This window comes from Salvelinus fontinalis, chromosome 26, assembly GCF_029448725.1.
Source record: "Salvelinus fontinalis isolate EN_2023a chromosome 26, ASM2944872v1, whole genome shotgun sequence".
NCBI lineage: Eukaryota > Metazoa > Chordata > Actinopteri > Salmoniformes > Salmonidae > Salvelinus > Salvelinus fontinalis.
Genome location: NC_074690.1, coordinates 36,832,831 through 36,852,650, shown reverse-complemented (window position 1 = coordinate 36,852,650; position 19,820 = coordinate 36,832,831). Strand labels below are relative to the sequence as shown.

The following is a 19,820-nucleotide window of genomic DNA, read 5'->3' as shown; positions in this document are numbered from 1 at the left end:
GGTTACAGAAGTCAACAAATGAGAGCACCTGGGAAATAGGAGTGGAGCTAGGCACTGCAGGTCCTGGATTAACCTCTACATCACCAGAGAAACAGAGGAGGAGTAGTATAAGGGTACGGCTGAAGGCTATTAGAACTGGTCATCTAGTACGTTTGGAACAGAGAGTAAAAGGAGCAGGTTTCTGGGCACGATGTACAGACAAAGGTATGGTAGGATGTAAGTACATTAGAGGTAAACCTAGGCATTGAGTGATGATGAGAGAGATATTTAATAAATACCATATCACATTTTCAGAATGGTTTTATTAGGTTGTGTCGATGAGAAAGGACATGACAATATTTGATCATATATAAATCATAAGTGTTTGTGAATGGTTGAAGAAAGTGTTTTTGTATTTTACATTTTACCACAGTGAGTCATAAAAGGCATCTATATCCTTTTATGCATAATAACCATGTGAGCCACTGCATTGCACTGCACTCTTCCTCCCATACATGTAGCCATATCTATTGACTAAAAAGAGACTTTATTCAGATCGTAAAACGTGTTTTTTTGTCAATAGACATGGCTACACTACAGGCAGACTAGAATAGATCCTGGAGAATAGACACTGGTATTTGCCTTGAAGGTGCTAATTCTACCAAATGATTTAGGGCTGTTGCGTTCTCATATTTACGGTAATAGATACCTACGTCACGAGTTGAACGGAAGTACGATTGCAATTGCGCACGCATCTCCCACTTGAAACGTTGCCATTTATCATAATCTACGAATTGTTTATTGCACGTTTTACTTCACACAGAGAATACAAATCTGTAATTTGGCTGGACGAGATGGCAAGCTGCAATTTTCAGGCGCAGTTGGTATCCATTATGGAGGTATTAGCTAAAGCAGCTGTAGCAGAAATAAACAAACGTGTTGATGATAGCTGTGCAGTTATACGTTTGGAAATTACCCAAAGCCAGCGAGATATTGATGGACTGAAAAGGAAGTGTCAAATGATGGAGGGCGAGCTGAAGAAGACGCGAGGACGAGTCAGGAGAAAAGGTAGTAGATGTGTTTGTTATTAATGATAAATTGATTGCATATTCAAACCCTTTATATGTGAATAGCCCTAATATTTGACTGAATACAATTATTTTCCAGCTTTTTACCCCATGGCATCTGAGAAATCTTCATATCCAGTCAAGATTGTTTTGAACAAGCAGAGGAATAGCTCACAGTGGAGAGATGGAGAGATGGCTGTTGGAGAGGACTCTCAACCCCAGGTGTGATGCATCACCTTTTACAATTACAAAGACCTGACCTCTTGGATCAATTCTGTTATTGGAATATTTAAAGTTTTTGTGTGATTCATTAGTATTGCAATGAAACAGGCAGGGAGTATAGCTCGAACCCTCAACCTTCTGGCCAGAATCCCTGCGAACCAATTGACTGTGCCACAAAAGTATGCTCCAGTGGCAGAGTTGGGATCCGCTTTCATAAACCAGGGTAACTACCAAGGTGCGAATTAGGGGGGAGCCAGGGACTGCTCAGCTCCCCTGAATAAGATGTTGGCTCCCATAAATGCAACAAAAGTCAAACTTTGTGAGGGTCTCTAAATAATGCTAATTTAACCATTCTCCTATTTGTTTAAAATGTAGTGGTAAATATGTTTCCCAGTGGTAAATATGAGCTCCTTTTATCTATAGATTTTCCTTTGTACTTACTCATTTTCGACATTTGTTTGCCATGTGTCCTTGATAGATAGCCTTTATTCCAATGCTTTAGATTTATCGGTTGATTTGTCATTGTTTGCTTTTGATAGTCAGCTATTTAGAGCGCACATTGTTTTGTTTTTCAGGTGTGCGTGGGTGTTCTCCGTGCCATCCGTGGCCCGAAGTAGTAGACCATTTGTTTAGCTTTATTTTCTATCAATATTTTTTTTTTCCTGGATGAGCTGATGATGGTCGACTATAGCACTAGACAACTGGCCTACAGCTACACGCCAATGTGCATCAAATCCATCCAAAAAGTAGGCTATATGTTAATGACAGTAGGCCTATAAGGTGACTTTTGGTTTGAAGAGGTTAACGTTTGGTTAGAAGCGTTACATTTTCCAATGGCATAGGCCTACATTATTTGGGATTTGTGTCCCCATTGGGAACTGTTTTCATGGTGAAACATAATGAAATGTTACATTGGCATAGTTACACTTACAGAGCATTTTCCCAGATCTCCAAGATCCATGATAGGTACAGGGTTTAAGTTCAATATTCTATTTCAATTGTTAGCCTAAATGCTTAATAATGACAATTAACATTGTCATAAATGTCATTAATGTAAGGAATGAAATGTAGTGTTTTGTCACACGATCTGTGAAGACTCCAAGCGTAAATTATGGACAACTCATGAACTAGGGTGTAAAACATGTTTGATTCAACTCATTGCATGATTGGTATTGATTAGGCCTACATTAATTGATGCGTCCTGCTGACAAATGTAACTTTTTTTGTAGCCTGAAAAGTCATGACACAGCTGAAATTAGGCTGAAACTGTCACGGGGAAAAAATGTTGGTCACGCTCATGTAGCACATGGGGATGTGTGAAACTTATTCCTCAGCCTGAAGTGTCCCGCTTGCGTCGCCTCATTAGCTAGCTTTTGAGGTGGCGCGATCGTCAAAGACGTTTGAGGGAGGACAGTCGTGTGTTTGTGAGGCAGAGGTCCCGAATTCGCGCCAGTTTGTGAGCAAGCAGCTTGAAGTCCTTTACTCAAAACACACACGGTCAACTTACTTAGGCTACAATGTGTATTACCATGAACCTCAAATAAGCTTACCGGTAGTGGCAAAATAATTGGTGGGTACACGCTGATTGTTGGTTGTGGTAAAAGATTTTAGTAATGCTCCCTATACTTTCAAAGTATTTTTCTGAAAAAGGTGGGTACACGGCCTTTACTTGCCACTACCCTCCACTAGGCCTGCACCACTGCCGGTAGCCTACCCTCTCAGCCAAGGCAATTTTACGCACATGAACACATGCAGAACAGGTACAGTAGTCTACATTCAATATAATACATTAGGAACACGTTTTGGTGTTTTGTAACATATCTATTTCCATTCATCAAATGGCGCACGTATACATGATGTTTAGATGCTGGAATTATTTTGGAGTGGATGAACATGCACAGGTAGACTACTTTTTTTAAGTGATTTGTTTGACAATCACGGTCGAGAGCCATCTCGGCGACGGTCGAGAGCCATGCATCCTCCGAAACACGACCCTGCCAAGCCGCACTGCCTCTTGACACCCTGCTCGCTTAACCCAGAAGCCAGCCGCACCAATGTGTCGGAGGAAACGCCGTCCAACTGGCGACCAAAGTCAGCTTGCAGGCGCCCGGCCTGCCACAAGGAATCGCTAACCTTCCCCTAACCCAGACGACGCTGGGCCAATTATGCTCTGCCTCATGGTTCTCCCGGCCGTCTGTGACACAGCCTGCGATCGAACCCGGGTCTAGAGTGATGCCTCAAGCACTGCGATGCAGTGTCTTAGACTGCTGCACCACTCGGGAGGCCCATATTTACAGTTTAAATGATGTCGTTATTATTAGTGCCATTTTTCTTTTACACTCAAGAGACCCCCGATTGTCATGGTGTAATTTACACCAATGCAATGACCTTGATAGATTATAAATGAGAGAATGTTCACAACTGTTCTCAAATTGAATGGTTTATTGACCCAGAAATTATACAAGCTACTTTCTGGCTGTACCCTATGCCAAATAAATCAGATAAGAATAACAGGTAGCTATCCAACTTACTTTCTGGACATGAAAAGAGCCCGTTTACCAACCAAGGTCACTGCAGTATGAAAAGGGTTAGATATGGTGTGTCCAGAGTGATAACCTCAGTCCCCTGTTACAGCCTACAGATGTGGAGCAGAGAGCGGAGACTGAACCCATACTGATCAAAGATGAGGAGACAGCAGAGGATGTTTGGAAGACTGACCCTCAGGAAGAGCTCAGGATCACTGGAGCAGGTGGGTGTGACCATAAGGGGTACTGCTCTTTCTATGAAAGACTGTGGGTGTGGTGGTATACACGTTGCAAATTGCTAGTTGGTGTTGGGTGTTTTTTGTTCTGGGTTGGCATATAGAGTGCGCATACACATAGTCAATTTGAAAGTAGTCATGTTTTGCAACTGTTAAGGATCTTTTGTAATGTTTCTTTTATGTTTATCCCAAATCTTGTAGAGTCTGGTTCCAAGCCTGGGCAACCACCATCCTTTGAGCAACGGAACTTTGATGAGGACTTCATCACACAACCCAACATATCTCCTGAAGACTCAGTGGAACATTACCCCAATTCTGATGGTCCAGAGGAACCAGGCACATCCCGGCTCACGTCTGCAGAGAAATCAAAGGTGTTTAGCACAGAGCAGCACCAGCCAGCCGAGGATGAGGACTCACAAGACGTAGTGATGGTGAAGGATGAGAAAAAGGAGGAGCTGGATCAGACCACGGCCCTGGCAGGACCTGACCAGTTTGTCATGGATGAGACTGATGGGCAGCTGTGGACCTCTGTGGATCCAGGCAGAGACACTGACACTGTTGGCCACCCAGATTTCTCCTTTCATGCCACAGAAGAGTACTCTCAGAATATCTCAATTTTCCCATCTCATAGTGGGCTGCCATCCGTAGGGCCATCACTTCACTCTAAAGGGAAACCACATGCTAACATGTTCAGTACAGCAGCACACATGAAAAGACATATCAGGACATTGGCTGATGAGACTAGACAACAGATGCCAGAAGGACAGAGGGGCGAGAGGCTGAACTCAAATAATGACGGAAATAGTTTAGATCTACAGCCAAGGCAGCATCAGCACAGGGCTTCAGAAGCAACAGTGAGAATGAGTGAGTGCATGACAGGGTCAAACATGGCCACCACCTCCACCTTCTCTGGATACAGCCTGAGTCGCAGTAGTTTTAACATGGTGAAGAGAATGAGGACTCAGTGGAGGTCGGGCGGCACCTCCGGAGAGAAACCGTACACCTGCGAACAGTGTGGCAGGAATTTCACCAAGCAGTACAACCTGATCAGACATGCTGTGGTCCACAGCGGGGAGAAGCCCTACGAGTGCACACAGTGTGGGAAATGCTTCACCCAGCGCTCCAGTATGAAGTCACATCAGAGAACTCACATAGGAGAGAGTCCAGTGTCTCAACATGTGGTACCTGCATACCCTGGGGATCCACACACAAGTTTAATGTTGTCTCAGGCCAGATGGAACAAATAAAACATAATTGTATAGTTTTTCTGTACCACTGTCTGTGAAAATGTGGTACAAACGGTATTTTGAGATTTGACAAGCTTTTCTTCCTAATTGATTTGTGAAATGGCTTTCATGTTTGACTGTTGACAGCTCCTCACAAATTTTACCAGCCTTTTATTTACAACTGGTAAAAAAAATAATCATGAAAACCTATCTGCACTTTTAGAAAAAGAAAACAGTGAGTAACACCTTCCTAGAATTGAGTTGTACCCCCCCCCCTTCCTAAAATTTAGTTGCACCCAACTCCCACATCTACACTGACTGAAGTTGATTAAATAAGTGACATTAATCATGTATCATAGCTTTCACCTGTTCAGTCTATGTAATGGAAGAGCAGGTATTCTTAATATTTTATACACTGTGTATATAGGAACCATTTAGTATGTGTTGTCTAGGTAGTGTTTGTCTATTTGGGATGTCACTTCTTGCCACAAAGGACAGTATCAAATCAGGTTAATAACTCAACTTGATTTCCTGAGTTATATTTTGAAGTTATACTCTGCTGCCTTAAACTGTTATGTCATTTTAACTCAACTAGGCAATCAAATATGTGTTTCAGTGTATTAGCTTACATGTATTGGCCAGGTCGCAATTGTAAATGAGAACGTGTTCTCAATTTGCCTACCTGGTTAAATAAAGGTGAAATTAAATAAATAAATGAAGGTTCATACTTTACATTTGACATCTGGAAATTAAACTTTTACTGTACATTGTCTAAACTGACACCACTGGCACTGTGTAAAACTGGTCATCTGAATCAAAGATCATATACCGTAGATGGCTAAATCGATAAGATAAATAAATATGTAGTTTGAAAGATTTACTGGTTCATTGATTTGCCAGTCAACAGAGGCAGAGATAACAGTGGAGATATACAAAGAGAGAAAAGGAGGGACTCAGGAAGTCAACATGGGAAGTTTAGTGATTTCTTGCGTCATCACTTGCTGATGCTTGGTTGTGCCGGTGCAGAGTGAAGGTAGGAACAATCGCAACTCTTTTTCTTACTTTTTCGTATTCTTGTTTATACCTGTAAGTAAGCCCGAAACTCAAGAGGAATACTAGTGACAGTGTGTTAGGTAGGGGTGGGATAGTAGTGGTCAGGGGGATGGAAAGGTGGGGTCAGGCGCAGAGGTTTCATCTTCTATGACAGGCCTGCAGTCACAACGTACAGTTAAATTGACTTCCGCTGCAGTGAGAGGGCCACAATGGCCAGGAGAGGCAGGGAGGAGAGGGCATCTATCGATCACAGAGAACAGCCAGAGCCAGGGTTTGGGGTGTCAGGGTGTCCATCAACATAGGAAGACTAGGTGTGATTGAATTTGAAGTGTCCCCAGACCATGGCACAGAGGGAGACTGGGAGTGTTGAGGTGAAGGGTGTGGCCTGTTTATTTTGTGAAAAAAGATAGGGGGAAGAGAAGAGAGTAATGATTGCTGTAGATTGTGAGCGATGCACAGTTTGATTTGAAGTGATCACATTAAGTTTTGTGTTGGTGTATACATATTGAGAAGATCATTTTTCTGTTTTCTTTTTATTTACAGAGTGCCACAAACACAACACAAGACAGAATGACGCAGCAGAATGGCTCAAAACACAGCTCAGTCTCGCACAGTAAAGCAAAGCACTTCACGGAGTGAATCAATAAACCACACATTGCATTGAAGAAAATAAGTGTAGGATGTTAACAGCACATTGTAATTGTATATGAAATTCTCATGATCATGTTACCATTGACCAATTCCTACAGAAAATACAATGAGTGTACAAAACATTAAGAACACCTTCCTAATATTGAGTTGCACCCCCTTTTTCCCTAAACAGCCTCAGTTTTCTGGGGCATGGACTCTACAAGGTGTTAAAAGCATTCCACACGGATGCTGGCCCATGTTGACTCCAATGCTTCCCACAGTTGTGTCAAATTGGCTGGTAGTTGATCTCTACTCCAAATAGCTTGTTCCATCTCCTCCCACAGACGCTCAATTGGAATGAGATCTGGTGACTGGGCAGGCCACTGCACTAAGCTGAATTCACTGTCATGTTTGTGGAACCATTCCTGGACAATCCTAGCCTTGTGGTTTGGGCATTATCCTGCTGAAAAATCCATTCACAGATGGATACACTGCTGCCTTGAAGGGATACACTTGATTGGCAATGATTTTTAGATATCCTGTGGCATTCGAACGTTGCTCCACTTTTATCAATGGGCCTAATGTGTGCCATGAAAACACACCCCACACCACCAGCCTGCAATGAAACGCAGCATTATGGATGCATGTACCCAAGTGTTTTTTCCCCCCATACTCTAGTCCTCCCATCAGCGTGAAACAGCAGGAACTGGGATTAATCAGACAGGCAATGTTTTTCCAATTCTAAAGTATCCAGCGTTTTCGTTCCTTAACCGGAGTTTCTTGGTTTTTGCTGAATGAAGTGTAATTTTGCAAGGTCGTCGGCTGCCATACACCATTCGCAGGGGGCGCAACTTTGGTTTTAGAAGTGGCCGTCTGTCACGCCCTGACCATAGAGAGCTATTTATTCTCTGTTGGTTGGGGCGTGATAGTGACTAGGGTGGATTATCTAGGTGTTTAATGGTTTATGTTGGCCTGGTATGGTTTCCAATCAGAGACAGCTGTTTATCGTTGTCTCTGATTGGGGATCATATTTAGGCAGCCATTTCCCCTTTGTGTTTTGTGGGATCTTGTCTACAGATAGTTGCCTGTGTGCACACCAGTAGCGGATTGTTTGGTGAGTTTCTCGTTATTAAAAGATGTGGAGCTCTACGCATGCTGTGCCTTGGTCCGATTATTCCGACGAACGTGACACCGTCTCTATTTAGAACAACAAAAAGTAAGCATACCCCCAGTCATCAAGCTAGGTAAGAGATCATTGCTAAATTTAAGTGATTGATAAGACAGAACTAGATCAAAGCTAATTCAATAATCAATATTGTGGTGCACCTTTAACTCAAGTACAAAGACTTTTGATTGTCTTTTAAGACATACTCTATATCAAATTTCAGCCAGACTTCCCAGCCAGCCTGAGCCGCCTGCATGCCCGACCCCCATCAGTCTAGTCAATACCTCAACTCTCTCCCAACACAATCTTTTCCCCACTTTTTAAAATTGAATTATTCCCAAGGGAAAGGTTTGGAAACAAAAACACCTACATATACATTAACACACAAACAGCACATCCTCCATATAATTTATCTCATATGCCTAATAGTATTGTATAGTTATTTTTACTTGCCCACAATATAGCTGGGTCACCCCATCCGCCCTGCAGCGCCCCAACACACCTCACTCAGCTTTAGGATCTTAGTGAAATGTTCATTATGCTAAGGCCAGAGTGACAACCCCTCAGGATGGCAAACTCCTAGGGCCACGACTGAGCAGCCAAGCAGCTAAGGATTGCCTAAATAAGTATCTCTCCTGATGTTGGCATGTTTTCAGACTCCTTTTCTCGTACTTTATTACATATCAGGCATCCAGAGCTTATGAAAGTTGCCCAGTATACCCTTTAATCTGGTAATAAATCAAATCTAGTGATACATAACTTGGGATTTCTGCCATCCATTGTGACATTGTGGGAGGAAAACCAACCTTCCAAAGAATGGCAATGCATTTAGATGCTTGGTTACACAGTTTTGTTCAGTAACAGTCTCTTGTATCAACATTTAGAAGCAAGCAAAAACAAGGAGGGATAATCTGTAGACATGCTGAGATAAAAGTCATACTTCTGAAATTCAGCCAGATTTCACAAAACCATAACATATCCAAATATGTCCCGTTTTACAACTCCAGCAGAGGAATAACATGTTATTCAGTTACACTGGCATATAGTATGTTCTATGGATGGTCTAACCGAAAGGTTGCGGGATCGAATCCCCGAGCTGACAAAGTAGAAATCTGTCATTCTGCCCCTGAGCAAGGCAGTTAACCCACTGTTCCCTGAGCGCCAAAGACATGGATGTCGATTAGAGGGGTTGGGTTAAATGCGGAAGACACATTTCAGTTGAAGGCATTCAGTTGTACAACTGACTAGGTATCTCCCTTAAACTGCAGTAATTTATGTCTGAGATTATATGAACATAACTGGGCATTCAAACACATCTGTATCTATTCATCATCATCTATAGCTTCTACCAGGTCTTCCTCACATCTTTGTTTTGCATGCTTTGTGTCATCAGGAAAAGCTTCAACCCTTGATACAGTTTGGAAATCAACTTTGCAGGTTTGTCACACTGCCTTAAAATAGTCTCAATCTTTGAAGCATCTGGCTTGTCCAGTGTTTGCTGCACAGAGATAATAAAGTGTCGTATCTGCAAAAATTACCCTCAGCTCCACCACAGACGGGTCTTTCTTGGCTGCCTGACCCCGCTGAGTCCTGTCACCATCTGATCCTCCTAAGATGAAGCATGATAAATAATTACATTGGTGTACATCTTCTCCTTTCCCCCTTCTGATGACCAGGTGGCGAATCGCATCTCTGCATGTCTGGCAGACATATCAGTGTGGATGACGGATCACCACCTCAAGCTGAACCTCGGCAAGACGGAGCTGCTCTTCCTCCCGGGGAAGGACTGCCCGTTCCATGATCTCGCCATCACGGTTGACAACTCCATTGTGTCCTCCTCCCAGAGCGCTAAGAACCTTGGCGTGATCCTGGACAACACCCTGTCGTTCTCAACTAACATCAAGGCGGTGGCCCGTTCCTGTAGGTTCATGCTCTACAACATCCGCAGAGTACGACCCTGCCTCACACAGGAAGCGGCGCAGGTCCTAATCCAGGCACTTGTCATCTCCCGTCTGGATTACTGCAACTCGCTGTTGGCTGGGCTCCCTGCCTGTGCCATCAAACCCCTACAACTCATCCAGAACGCCGCAGCCCGTCTGGTGTTCAACCTTCCCAAGTTCTCTCACGTCACCCCGCTCCTCCGCTCTCTCCACTGGCTTCCAGTTGAAGCTCGCATCCGCTACAAGACCATGGTGCTTGCCTACGGAGCTGTGAGGGGAACGGCACCTCAGTACCTTCAGGCTCTGATCAGGCCCTACACCCAAACAAGGGCACTGCGTTCATCCACCTCTGGCCTGCTCGCCTCCCTACCACTGAGGAAGTACAGTTCCCGCTCAGCCCAATCAAAACTGTTCGCTGCTCTGGCACCCCAATGGTGGAACAAACTCCCTCACGACGCCAGGACAGCGGAGTCAATCACCACCTTCCGGAGACACCTGAAACCCCACCTCTTCAAGGAATACCTAGGATAGGATAAAGCAATCCTTCTGCCCCCCCCCCCCCCCCTTAAAAGATGTAGATGCACTATTGTAAAGTGGCTGTTCCACTGGATGTCATTAGGTGAATGCACCAATTTGTAAGTCGCTCTGGATAAGAGCGTCTGCTAAATGACTTAAATGTAAATGTAAATGTACATTTATACATGATATTATCCAAGAATAGAATCAATGGTTCAATAATTGAAATGACCATTATTCCCAGATCCCAGACTGTAGCTTTAAGCCGCCATCCTGTAGCTACTGTAGGTCTACCCATCATCTCAAGTTGAAACTTTGTATTACTCACTGATATTGTTAATAAACTGCAAAATTCACCTGAGCTCCGTAGGCTGGTCTTCCCTGACTGTCTGACCCTGCTGGGACACCGGTCACCATCTGATCCTGCTAAGACAGGACGATTATAGTGTTGTGTACTGACGGTGCACCATGACAGTGAAGCCCGTAGAGCTGTTTATTTCTGTGTCAGTATGAAAAGAAGGGAATTAGCTAGGGAAACTGACAAATCAATAACATTGATTTTGGCCGCTGTGTAAGGGCTGTCGCTCTCCTCATCCTCGGACGAGGAGAGGAGAGAAGGATCATCAGACCAAAATGCAGCAGTAGGGAAATAGGCCATCTCTTTATTTAACACGACGATGGCAACACGAAACAAAACACTTTCAAATATACAAAACAAGAAAACGACGTTGACGAAACCTGAACATAAACTTACATAACTAAACGTAAACTCACGGACAGGAAACAGACGACATCAAAATAAACGAACAGCCAAACAGTCCCGTATGGTACATACATTCGACGACACAGGAGACAATCACCCACAAACAAACAGTGAGAACACCCTACCTAAATATGACTCTTAATTAGAGGAGAACGCAAAACACCTGCCTCTTAATTAAGAGCCATACCAGGCAACCAGAACCAACATAGAAACAGATAACATAGACTGCCCACCCAAAACACACGCCCTGACCATAAACGCATACAAAAACAACAGAAAACAGGTCAGGACCGTTACAGAACCCCCCCCTCAAGGTGCGAACGCCGGGCGCACCAGCACAAAGTCCAGGGGAGGGTCTGGGTGGGCAGTTGACCACGGTGGTGGCTCAGGCTCTGGACGCTGTCCCCACACCACCATAGTCACTCCCCGCTTCTGTCTTCCCCTCCCAATGACCACCCTAAAACTAACCTCCCCTAAATGAATGGCCAGCACCGGGACAAGGGGCAGCACCGGGACAAGGGGCAGCACCGGGACAAGGGGCAGCACCGGGACAAGGGGCAGCACCGGGACAAGGGGCAGCACCGGGACAAGGGGCAGCACCGGGACAAGGGGCAGCACCGGGACAGCACCGGGACAAGGGGCAGCACCGGGATAAGGGGCAGCACCGGGATAAAGACCAGCACCGGGATAAAGACCAGCACCGGGATAAAGACCAGCACCGGGACAAGGGGCAGCACCGGGACAAGGGGCAGCACCGGAACAAGGGGCAGCACCGGAACAAGGGGCAGCACCGGGACAAGGGGCAGCACCGGGACAAGGGGCAACACCGGGACAAGGGGCAGGTCCCGGCTGATATACTCTGGCAGATCCTGGCTGAGGGACTCTGGCAGATCCTGGCTGAGGGACTCTGGCAGATCCTGGCTGAGGGACTCTGGCAGATCCTGGCTGAGGGACTCTGGCAGATCCTGGCTGAGGGACTCTGGCAGATCCTGGCTGAGGGACTCTGGCAGATCCTGGCTGAGGGACTCTGGCAGATCCTGGCTGAGGGACTCTAGCAGATCCTGGCTGAGGGACTCTGGCAGATCCTGGCTGGACGGACTCTGGCAGATCCTGGCTGGACGGACTCTGGCAGATCCTGGCTGGACGGACTCTGGCAGATCCTGGCTGGACGGACTCTGGCAGATCCTGGCTGGACGGACTCTGGCAGATCCTGGCTGGACGGACTCTGGCAGGCCCTGGCTGGACGGACTCTGGCAGATCCTGGCTGGACGGACTCTGGCAGGCCCTGGCTGGACGGACTCTGGCAGGCCCTGGCTGGACGGCTCTGGCAGGCCCTGGCTGGACGGCTCTGGCAGGCCCTGGCTGGACGGCTCTGGCAGGTCCTGGCTGGACGGCTCTGGCAGGTCCTGGCTGGACGGCTCTGGCAGGTCCTGAATGGACGGCTCTGGCAGGTCATGGCAGGACGGCTCTGGCTGGTCATGGCAGGACGGCTCTGGCTGGTCATGGCAGGACGGCTCTGGCTGGTCATGGCAGGACGGCTCTGGCTGGTCATGGCAGGACGGCTCTGTAGGGAGGAGAAGGAGAGACAGCCTGGTGCGTGGTTTAGGCACTGGCTGCGCTGGAGAGGAGGAAACAGCAGGAGAGAGAACCCGGAGAGACAGCCTGGTACGGGGGGCTGCCACCGGAGGACTGGTACATGGAGGTGGCACCGGGTCTACCGGACCGTGAAGGAGGACACGTGCTCTTGAGCACCGAGCCTCCCCAACCCTACCAGGTTGAATGATCCCCCGTAGCCCTGCCAGTGCGGCGAGGTGGAATAGCCCGCACTGGGCTATGCAGGCGAACCGGGGACACCACCTGTAAGGCTGGTGCCATGTACGCCGGCCCGAGGAGACGTACTGGAGGCCAGATACGTTGGGCCGGCTTCATGACATCCGGCTCGATGCCCAACCTAGCCCTCCCAGTGCGGCAAGGTGGAATAGCCCGCACTGGGCTAAGCACGCGTACTGGGGACACCGTGCGCTTTACTGCATAACACGGTGTCTTACCAGTACGACGCCTTCTACCTCCACGGTAAGCACGGGGAGTTGGCTCGGGTATCCTACCCGGCTTTGCCACACTCCTCGTGTACCCCCCCCCAATAAATTTTTGGGTCTGACTCACGGGCTCCCAACCGCGTCGTCGCGCTGCCTCCTCATACCAGCGCCTCTCAGCCTTCGCTGCTTCCAACTCCTCCTTGGGACGGCGATATTCCCCTGGCTGAGCCCAAGGTCCTCTACCGTCCAGGATCTCCTCCCAAGTCCAGGAGTCCTTGTTGCTCTGTTGAGCATTCCCTTGCCGCTTGGTCTTAGCGTGGTGGGTGATTCTGTAAGGGCTGTCGCTCTCCTCATCCTCGGACGAGGAGAGGAGAGAAGGATCATCAGACCAAAATGCAGCAGTAGGGAAATAGGCCATCTCTTTATTTAACACGACGATGGCAATACGAAACAAAACACTTTCAAATATACAAAACGACGTTGACGAAACCTGAACATAAACTTACATAACTAAACGTAAACTCACGGACAGGAAACAGACGACATCAAAATAAACGAACAGCCAAACAGTCCCGTATGGTACATACATTCGACGACACAGGAGACAATCACCCACAAACAAACAGTGAGAACACCCTACCTAAATATGACTCTTAATTAGAGGAGAACGTAAAACACCTGCCTCTAATTAAGAGCCATACCAGGCAACCAAAACCAACATAGAAACAGATAACATAGACTGCCCACCCAAAACACACGCCCTGACCATAAACACATACAAAAACAACAGAAAACAGGTCAGGACCGTTACACGCTGGTTTCATTGTTTGATTCAGGTCTAGTATGAATGAGGTAAAGATAATAACATTACCTAATTCTGGCAAGCTCTCTAACGGTACTTCAACTGGCGAAAGGTAGCTAAGTTCATGTATTTCTGTTGAAGGCTACAAAACATTTCCATACAAACAACAGCTGTTAGATAGTAATAATAGCCACCTAATATCACTATTTGACAGATAGCTACAGACTAGAGCTGAACTGACTGTGGTAGCTACTAGCAAGCTAATTCATTCACCTCAGTCAAGAGATGAAACATTTGTAAGCTAACGTTACATGTCAGTAACACTACTAGCTTAGCACTGGAAATGAAACTTTTTTTTCTTCTGTTAGTTAAACAGCAATTACCTTGAAATCTACATCAGCCAACTAAAGAGTAGCCAGTTTTTGTTCTGCTTGCTTTTACAACTCTGAGAAAGAGCGCAACACATACACACTGACAGCAGCTGCTTCTGTTCATCTCTCCCGTGTTGGTCCTATGCGCCAGCCTTTCAGAAGCGTTGCTTTCACACGCTCTGTGGTGTCTCTGCGGTCCTAAATCTAGCCAGCTGAAACCTCCAAACAGCCTACCCGACTGCTCTAAGGTGTCTGTATGGTCCTAAAGCACACCGATGCCGTTTTTGGTATCACAGTGCAATGATGAACCTGGGTTGTGACATAAATGCAGTTTCAGGGGGAGGGGGGTCATGACCCCCGCCCCTAGTGAAAGTTGTGCCCCTGCCCATTCATGTCAAGGTACAATGATTTGTGCAATCTTTTATCTTTGGGCACTAATGTTTTACTAGACTATAAGTTGACTAACTGTAGTCTGTCTGTTGCTGTGCACAATTCGTTTCAACCTCCTTTGTCCTCTTTCAACAGTGACACGTTTCTGACCACTGGCCTGTCGTTGGCTGGAGGTCCTTTGGGTGGTGGACCATTCTTGATACACACAGGAAACTGTTGAGCGTGAAAAACAGTGTCACAGTTCTTGACACAAACCGGTGTGCCTGGCACCTACTACAATAACCCGTTCAAAGGCACTTGAATATCTTGTCTTGCCCATTCACCCTCTGAAAGGTTAACAAAGGATTGTTAAGTTGTCTCCCTCCCTTCCTTTATACTGATTGAAGTGGATTTAACAGGTGACATCAATAGGGGATCATAGCTTTCACCTGGATTCACCCGGCCAGTCTGTCATGGAAAGAGCAGGTGCTTCTAATGTTTTAAACACTCACTGTATATTAGGCACTCACACACACACCTAGTTGACAACATGGCTGATGGTGAGAGGTTGAGACAGGAGAAAATAAGAGATGCGGAGACTCCGGAGAAAAGGAGGGAACAATGAGAAGGTGTTTGGCTGTCACCTGTTGGACCACCTGGCTATAACCTGTCAGGAGAGTAAGTCCCAGGTTCCCTCAGTCTGTTAGAATATGTTGTATCTGAATAAGTTAAATATTAGCATCCTGGTGTTCATCCCTGTCAGTTCTGTAGTATTATCTTCTTGTCTCCATCTCAGTTCCCCAGGTGCTGTGAAGCAACAGTGAATTCATTGAGGAGCATGGAAATTGGTACTTAACGCAGGTAAAACCAAGAACATAATGTTTTCTAATTCACTTAAAAATGGATCTGAAGATTTATGCATATTGTGCCCACATTGATCACGTCCCCGCTTATAAATATCTGGGCATACGGATTTATGAAAAGTTATCTTTTAAAAGCATACTGTTGAGTTAGTCATGGAGTTGAGAATAAAAATGGGCTTCTTTAGAAATAGATCATGCCCCTGAACAGCAGAAAGCAGATTATTAAGTCAACTTCCTGCCAGTGCGAGACTATGGTGACACCATTTATACGCCTTGACTTATTCCACATTTTGTGTTACAGCCTGAATTCAAAATGGATTAAATATTTTTTTTATCAACGATCTTCTCAGAATAACCCATGATGACAAAGTGAAAATATGTTTTTAGAATGTTTTGCAAATTAAATACAGAAATATCTCATTTACATAAGTATTCACACCCCTGACTCATATGTTAGAATCACCTTTAGCAGAAATTAGTGTCAGGTTGTGCGCTACTGGTAAGAAGTCAGGTGCAGGAGAGCGGAGAGTTGTGATCAGGCGCACACTTTAATAGGCAGAAGTAACAACAGACGGACGCAACTGCGTCAAAACCTCCAGCCAAATGGCAAAAGTGCAAAGCGCGACAACAGTCACAATAATGCATAAGTTAAACAATAAACACACTCGTGTTCAACACGGTACCCGGGGAAAAACCAGCCTGGAGCGTAACACGAAACATGTAACAAAACAATTCCAAACAAAGACATGTGGGAAACAAAGAGAATATATATGTAGTGTGATTAGGAAATGTAAACCAGGTGTGCGGGGAAACAAGACAAAACAAGTACAAAAAAAAAAAAAAAAAAAGTATGAATGTATGTACTTGTAAGTCGCTCTGGATAAGAGCGTCTGCTAAATGACTTAAATGTAAAAAAAAAAAATGTAAAAATGGAACAATGACTTCGGCGGAAGTCGTGACATACAGCTGTGAGTCTTTCTGGGTAAGTGTCTAAGAGCTTTGGATTGTACAACATTTGCTCATTATTTGTTTCAAAATTCTTCAAGCTCTGTCAAATTGGTTGTTGATCATTGCTAGACAATCCTTTCCAAGTCTTTCCATAGATTTTCAAGCAGATTTAAGTCAACTGTAACTCGTTCACTCGTGAACATTCACCGTCTTCTTGGTAAGCAACTCCAGTGTAGATTTGGCCTTGTGTTCGGTTATTGTCCTGCTGAAAAGTGAATTAATCTCCCAGTGTCTGGTGGAAAGCAGACTGAACCAGGTTTTCTTCTAGGATTTTGTGTGCCTGTGCTTAGCTCCTGGAAAAACTCCCCAGCTCTTAATGATTACAAGCATACTCATAACATGATGCAGCCACCACTATGCTTGAAAATATGGAGAGTGGTACTCAGTAAAGTGTTGTATTGGATTTGCCCAAACATAACACTTTGTATTCAACTCAAAAAGTTAATTGCTTTGCAACATTTTTTGCGGTATTGCTTTAGTGCCTTGTTGCAAAAAGGATGCATGTTTTGGAATACTTTAATAATGTACATGCTTCCTCCTTTTCACTCTGTCAATTAGATTAGTATTGTGGAGTAACTACAATGTTGATCCATCCTCAGTTTTCCCCTACACAGCCATTAAACTCTAACTTTTTTAAAGTCACCATTGGCCTCATGGTGAAATCCCTGAGGGGTTTCCTTCCTCTCCGGCAACTGAGTTAGGAAGGACGCATGTATCTTTGTAGTGACTGCGTGTATTGATACACCATCCAAAGTGTAAATAATATGCTCCAAGGGATATTAAATGCCTGCTTTTTTATTTTTACCCGTCTACCAATATGATATGTGCCCTTTGATGCATTGGAAAACCTCCCTGCTCTTTGTGGTTGAATCTGTGTTGGAAATTCACTGCAAAAAAAACTATTCTGTGTGGGGTACAGAGATGAGTTAGTCATTAAAAAATCATGTTAAGCACTATTGCACACAGTGAGTCCATGCAACTTATTATGTGACTTGTTAAGCATTTTTACTCTTGAACTTATTTAGGTTTGCCATAACAAAGGGGTAGAATACTTATTGAATCAATACATTTCAGGTTTTCATTTTTTATCAATTTGGACAAATTTATATGAACATAATTCTACTTTCACATTATGTGGTATTGTGACTAGGCCAGTGAGAAGAAAATCTCAATTTAATCCATTTTAAATTCAGGCTGTAATACAACAAAATGCAGAAAAAGTCAAGTGGTGTGAATACTTTCTGAAGGCATTGTACATGGCTGGAACCATATCTTTGTAACTAGGGGAACTATACATTTAGCCATTTGCAGTTTTTCTCCAATAGTTCCAACTGTTTTCAAACACTCTCTACAGAATAAAACCTACTTCCCTCTCTTTCTGTCCCTTTTCCCTCGATATGGTTTCTCAGAACTCTAGAATTCCTGATGCTCACCTTGACAAGATAGCTTCTTATTCCTCAAACATCAACAAGCATGCCTGGAACCTCGCCGTTGTTTTGGCTCCAAACCTTCTCAGGTGTGTGTGTGTGTGTTTATCTACATCTGCCACACTGTCATGGATACTGGATAACTGGCTGTGTATGAGGCCCAAACAATGGCGTGAGTGTGTCAGTAGACTGTATTTTCTTTGTTTCTATGACTGTCCTTTTGTTGCCTGTTTTTATCTGATGATAATTCCAATTTCAACCAGTAAGACTTTACTAAATTAAACCAGAGTAACTTACTGTGCTTCTGTCTCTCAGGTGAGCTGTTCCAGTGACTGCAAGATCTTTGTTTTGGACCTGCAGAATAGTCAGTGTGAGATGCTGGGGAGATCCTCCCTGAGTGCAGTCCGCTGCTTGATTAGTCTAACAGCGGGAGGCAGTGTGAGCTCTAACAGTACTAACCAGATGGATAGTGTGAAATTGTAAGTGTTAAGGGGGGGGGGGGGGGACATTTGCCTTCAGGGTGACTTTGTGATCTCTTCATGTTATATACAGCATGACAGTAATTTCTGATGTTTATGTTGTCTGCAGGGGGAGTTTGTGACAGCAGGCTGTGTGGAGCGGAAGGTGTAGGAAATGGGATTCGGGATGGAAATCAGCAGGATTTTAGCTCACAAGCCACACATACACCACTGCTCTGTGCTCCGGTAGTGGATCTTTACTAGTAATATGAATTCCCTTTTCAAAAATACTATATTCGCATACCATTTTGTGATGTTGTATATCGTTTCTATATATTTTATATTCAGACAAGACCAAGGAGACTAAGCAGGAGCACATGGTGGGTGCTCCGGCATCTGATGGCACTGTGAAGCTGTGGCACCCCTTCCAGGTGCGATGAATGCAATTTGATCAGGATTTAGGATTTGATTGGAGCAGTGTCAAAGCAGAAAGGAGTCCAGGCATTCCTCACTGTGTCTGAAGATCGGTCGCTGAGGTCTTGGAGCATTGCTATGGCAATGGGTAACACATTTATCAACCTAAATTAATCGTCCAATTTCCATGCTTGGTGTTTTTTTGCTGATTTTTTTATTTTTTATTTCCCATCTTTACCTCCCAACCAGAGGGGCACTGTTACTGCTCTGTGCTGCTCCCAGAGTGGCGATCTGCTGCTATCTGGCTATGAGTCTGGCAGAGTGGATATATGGAAACACAACACTTTAGTTGGCCACAAAAAGGTATCTCCATACATTAATGTCTGTTCAGGACCTTGTTTTGTTGGTGTGTTTATCACATTTTACATTTTTGTAATTTAGCAGACTCGCTTATCCAGAGCGACTTACAGTAGTCAGTGCATACATTTTCATACTGGTCCCCCATTGGAATCAAACCCACAACCCTGGATTTGCAAGCACCAAGCTCTACCAACTGAGCCACATTGTGACAAATAAAACAAAGTTGGTTTATCTGTGATTTGCTTGTGTCTCTCAGGTGTCTGACAGTAGTGTAAAAGTGATATGCTCCATGCCTGATGGTTAGTTAGCTGTGGTCTGCAGGAGGTTGGAGTGGAATCCTCAGCACAATGCTGCAAGGTCAGCTCTTGGTATTGGCACAATTTGGCATTT

General features: G+C 44.9%; 1 protein-coding gene across 2 annotated transcripts; it reads left to right on the top strand.

The window, feature by feature from the left end:
• Positions 1-706: 706 nt before the first annotated feature.
• LOC129824228 (histone-lysine N-methyltransferase PRDM9-like) lies at positions 707-5,987 on the top strand. Of its 2 annotated transcripts, none has more exons than XM_055883704.1 (4): positions 707-1,047; positions 1,147-1,268; positions 3,903-4,017; positions 4,231-5,987. In XM_055883704.1, the coding sequence occupies exons 1-4, from the start codon at positions 834-836 to the stop codon at positions 5,274-5,276; spliced, it is 1,497 nt and encodes a 498-aa protein (XP_055739679.1). In that variant the 5' UTR covers positions 707-833; the 3' UTR covers positions 5,277-5,987. The 2 variants fall into 2 exon arrangements, with proteins under 2 accessions (XP_055739679.1, XP_055739680.1); XM_055883705.1 differs by lacking the exon at positions 707-1,047 and adding an exon at positions 1,844-2,014 and having other exon boundaries at positions 1,181-1,268.
• Positions 5,988-19,820: the final 13,833 nt, after the last annotated feature.

Excerpts from the sequence above, each read along its gene's own strand:
- LOC129824228 (XM_055883704.1), top strand. The coding sequence starts at position 834 with ATGGCAAGCTGCAATTTTCAGGCGCAGTTGGTATCCATTATGGAGGTA. Across the intron at positions 1,269-3,902 it reads GAGAGGACTCTCAACCCCAG|CCTACAGATGTGGAGCAGAG; the intron begins GTGTGATGCATC and ends CCCCTGTTACAG. Across the intron at positions 4,018-4,230 it reads GCTCAGGATCACTGGAGCAG|AGTCTGGTTCCAAGCCTGGG; the intron begins GTGGGTGTGACC and ends CAAATCTTGTAG.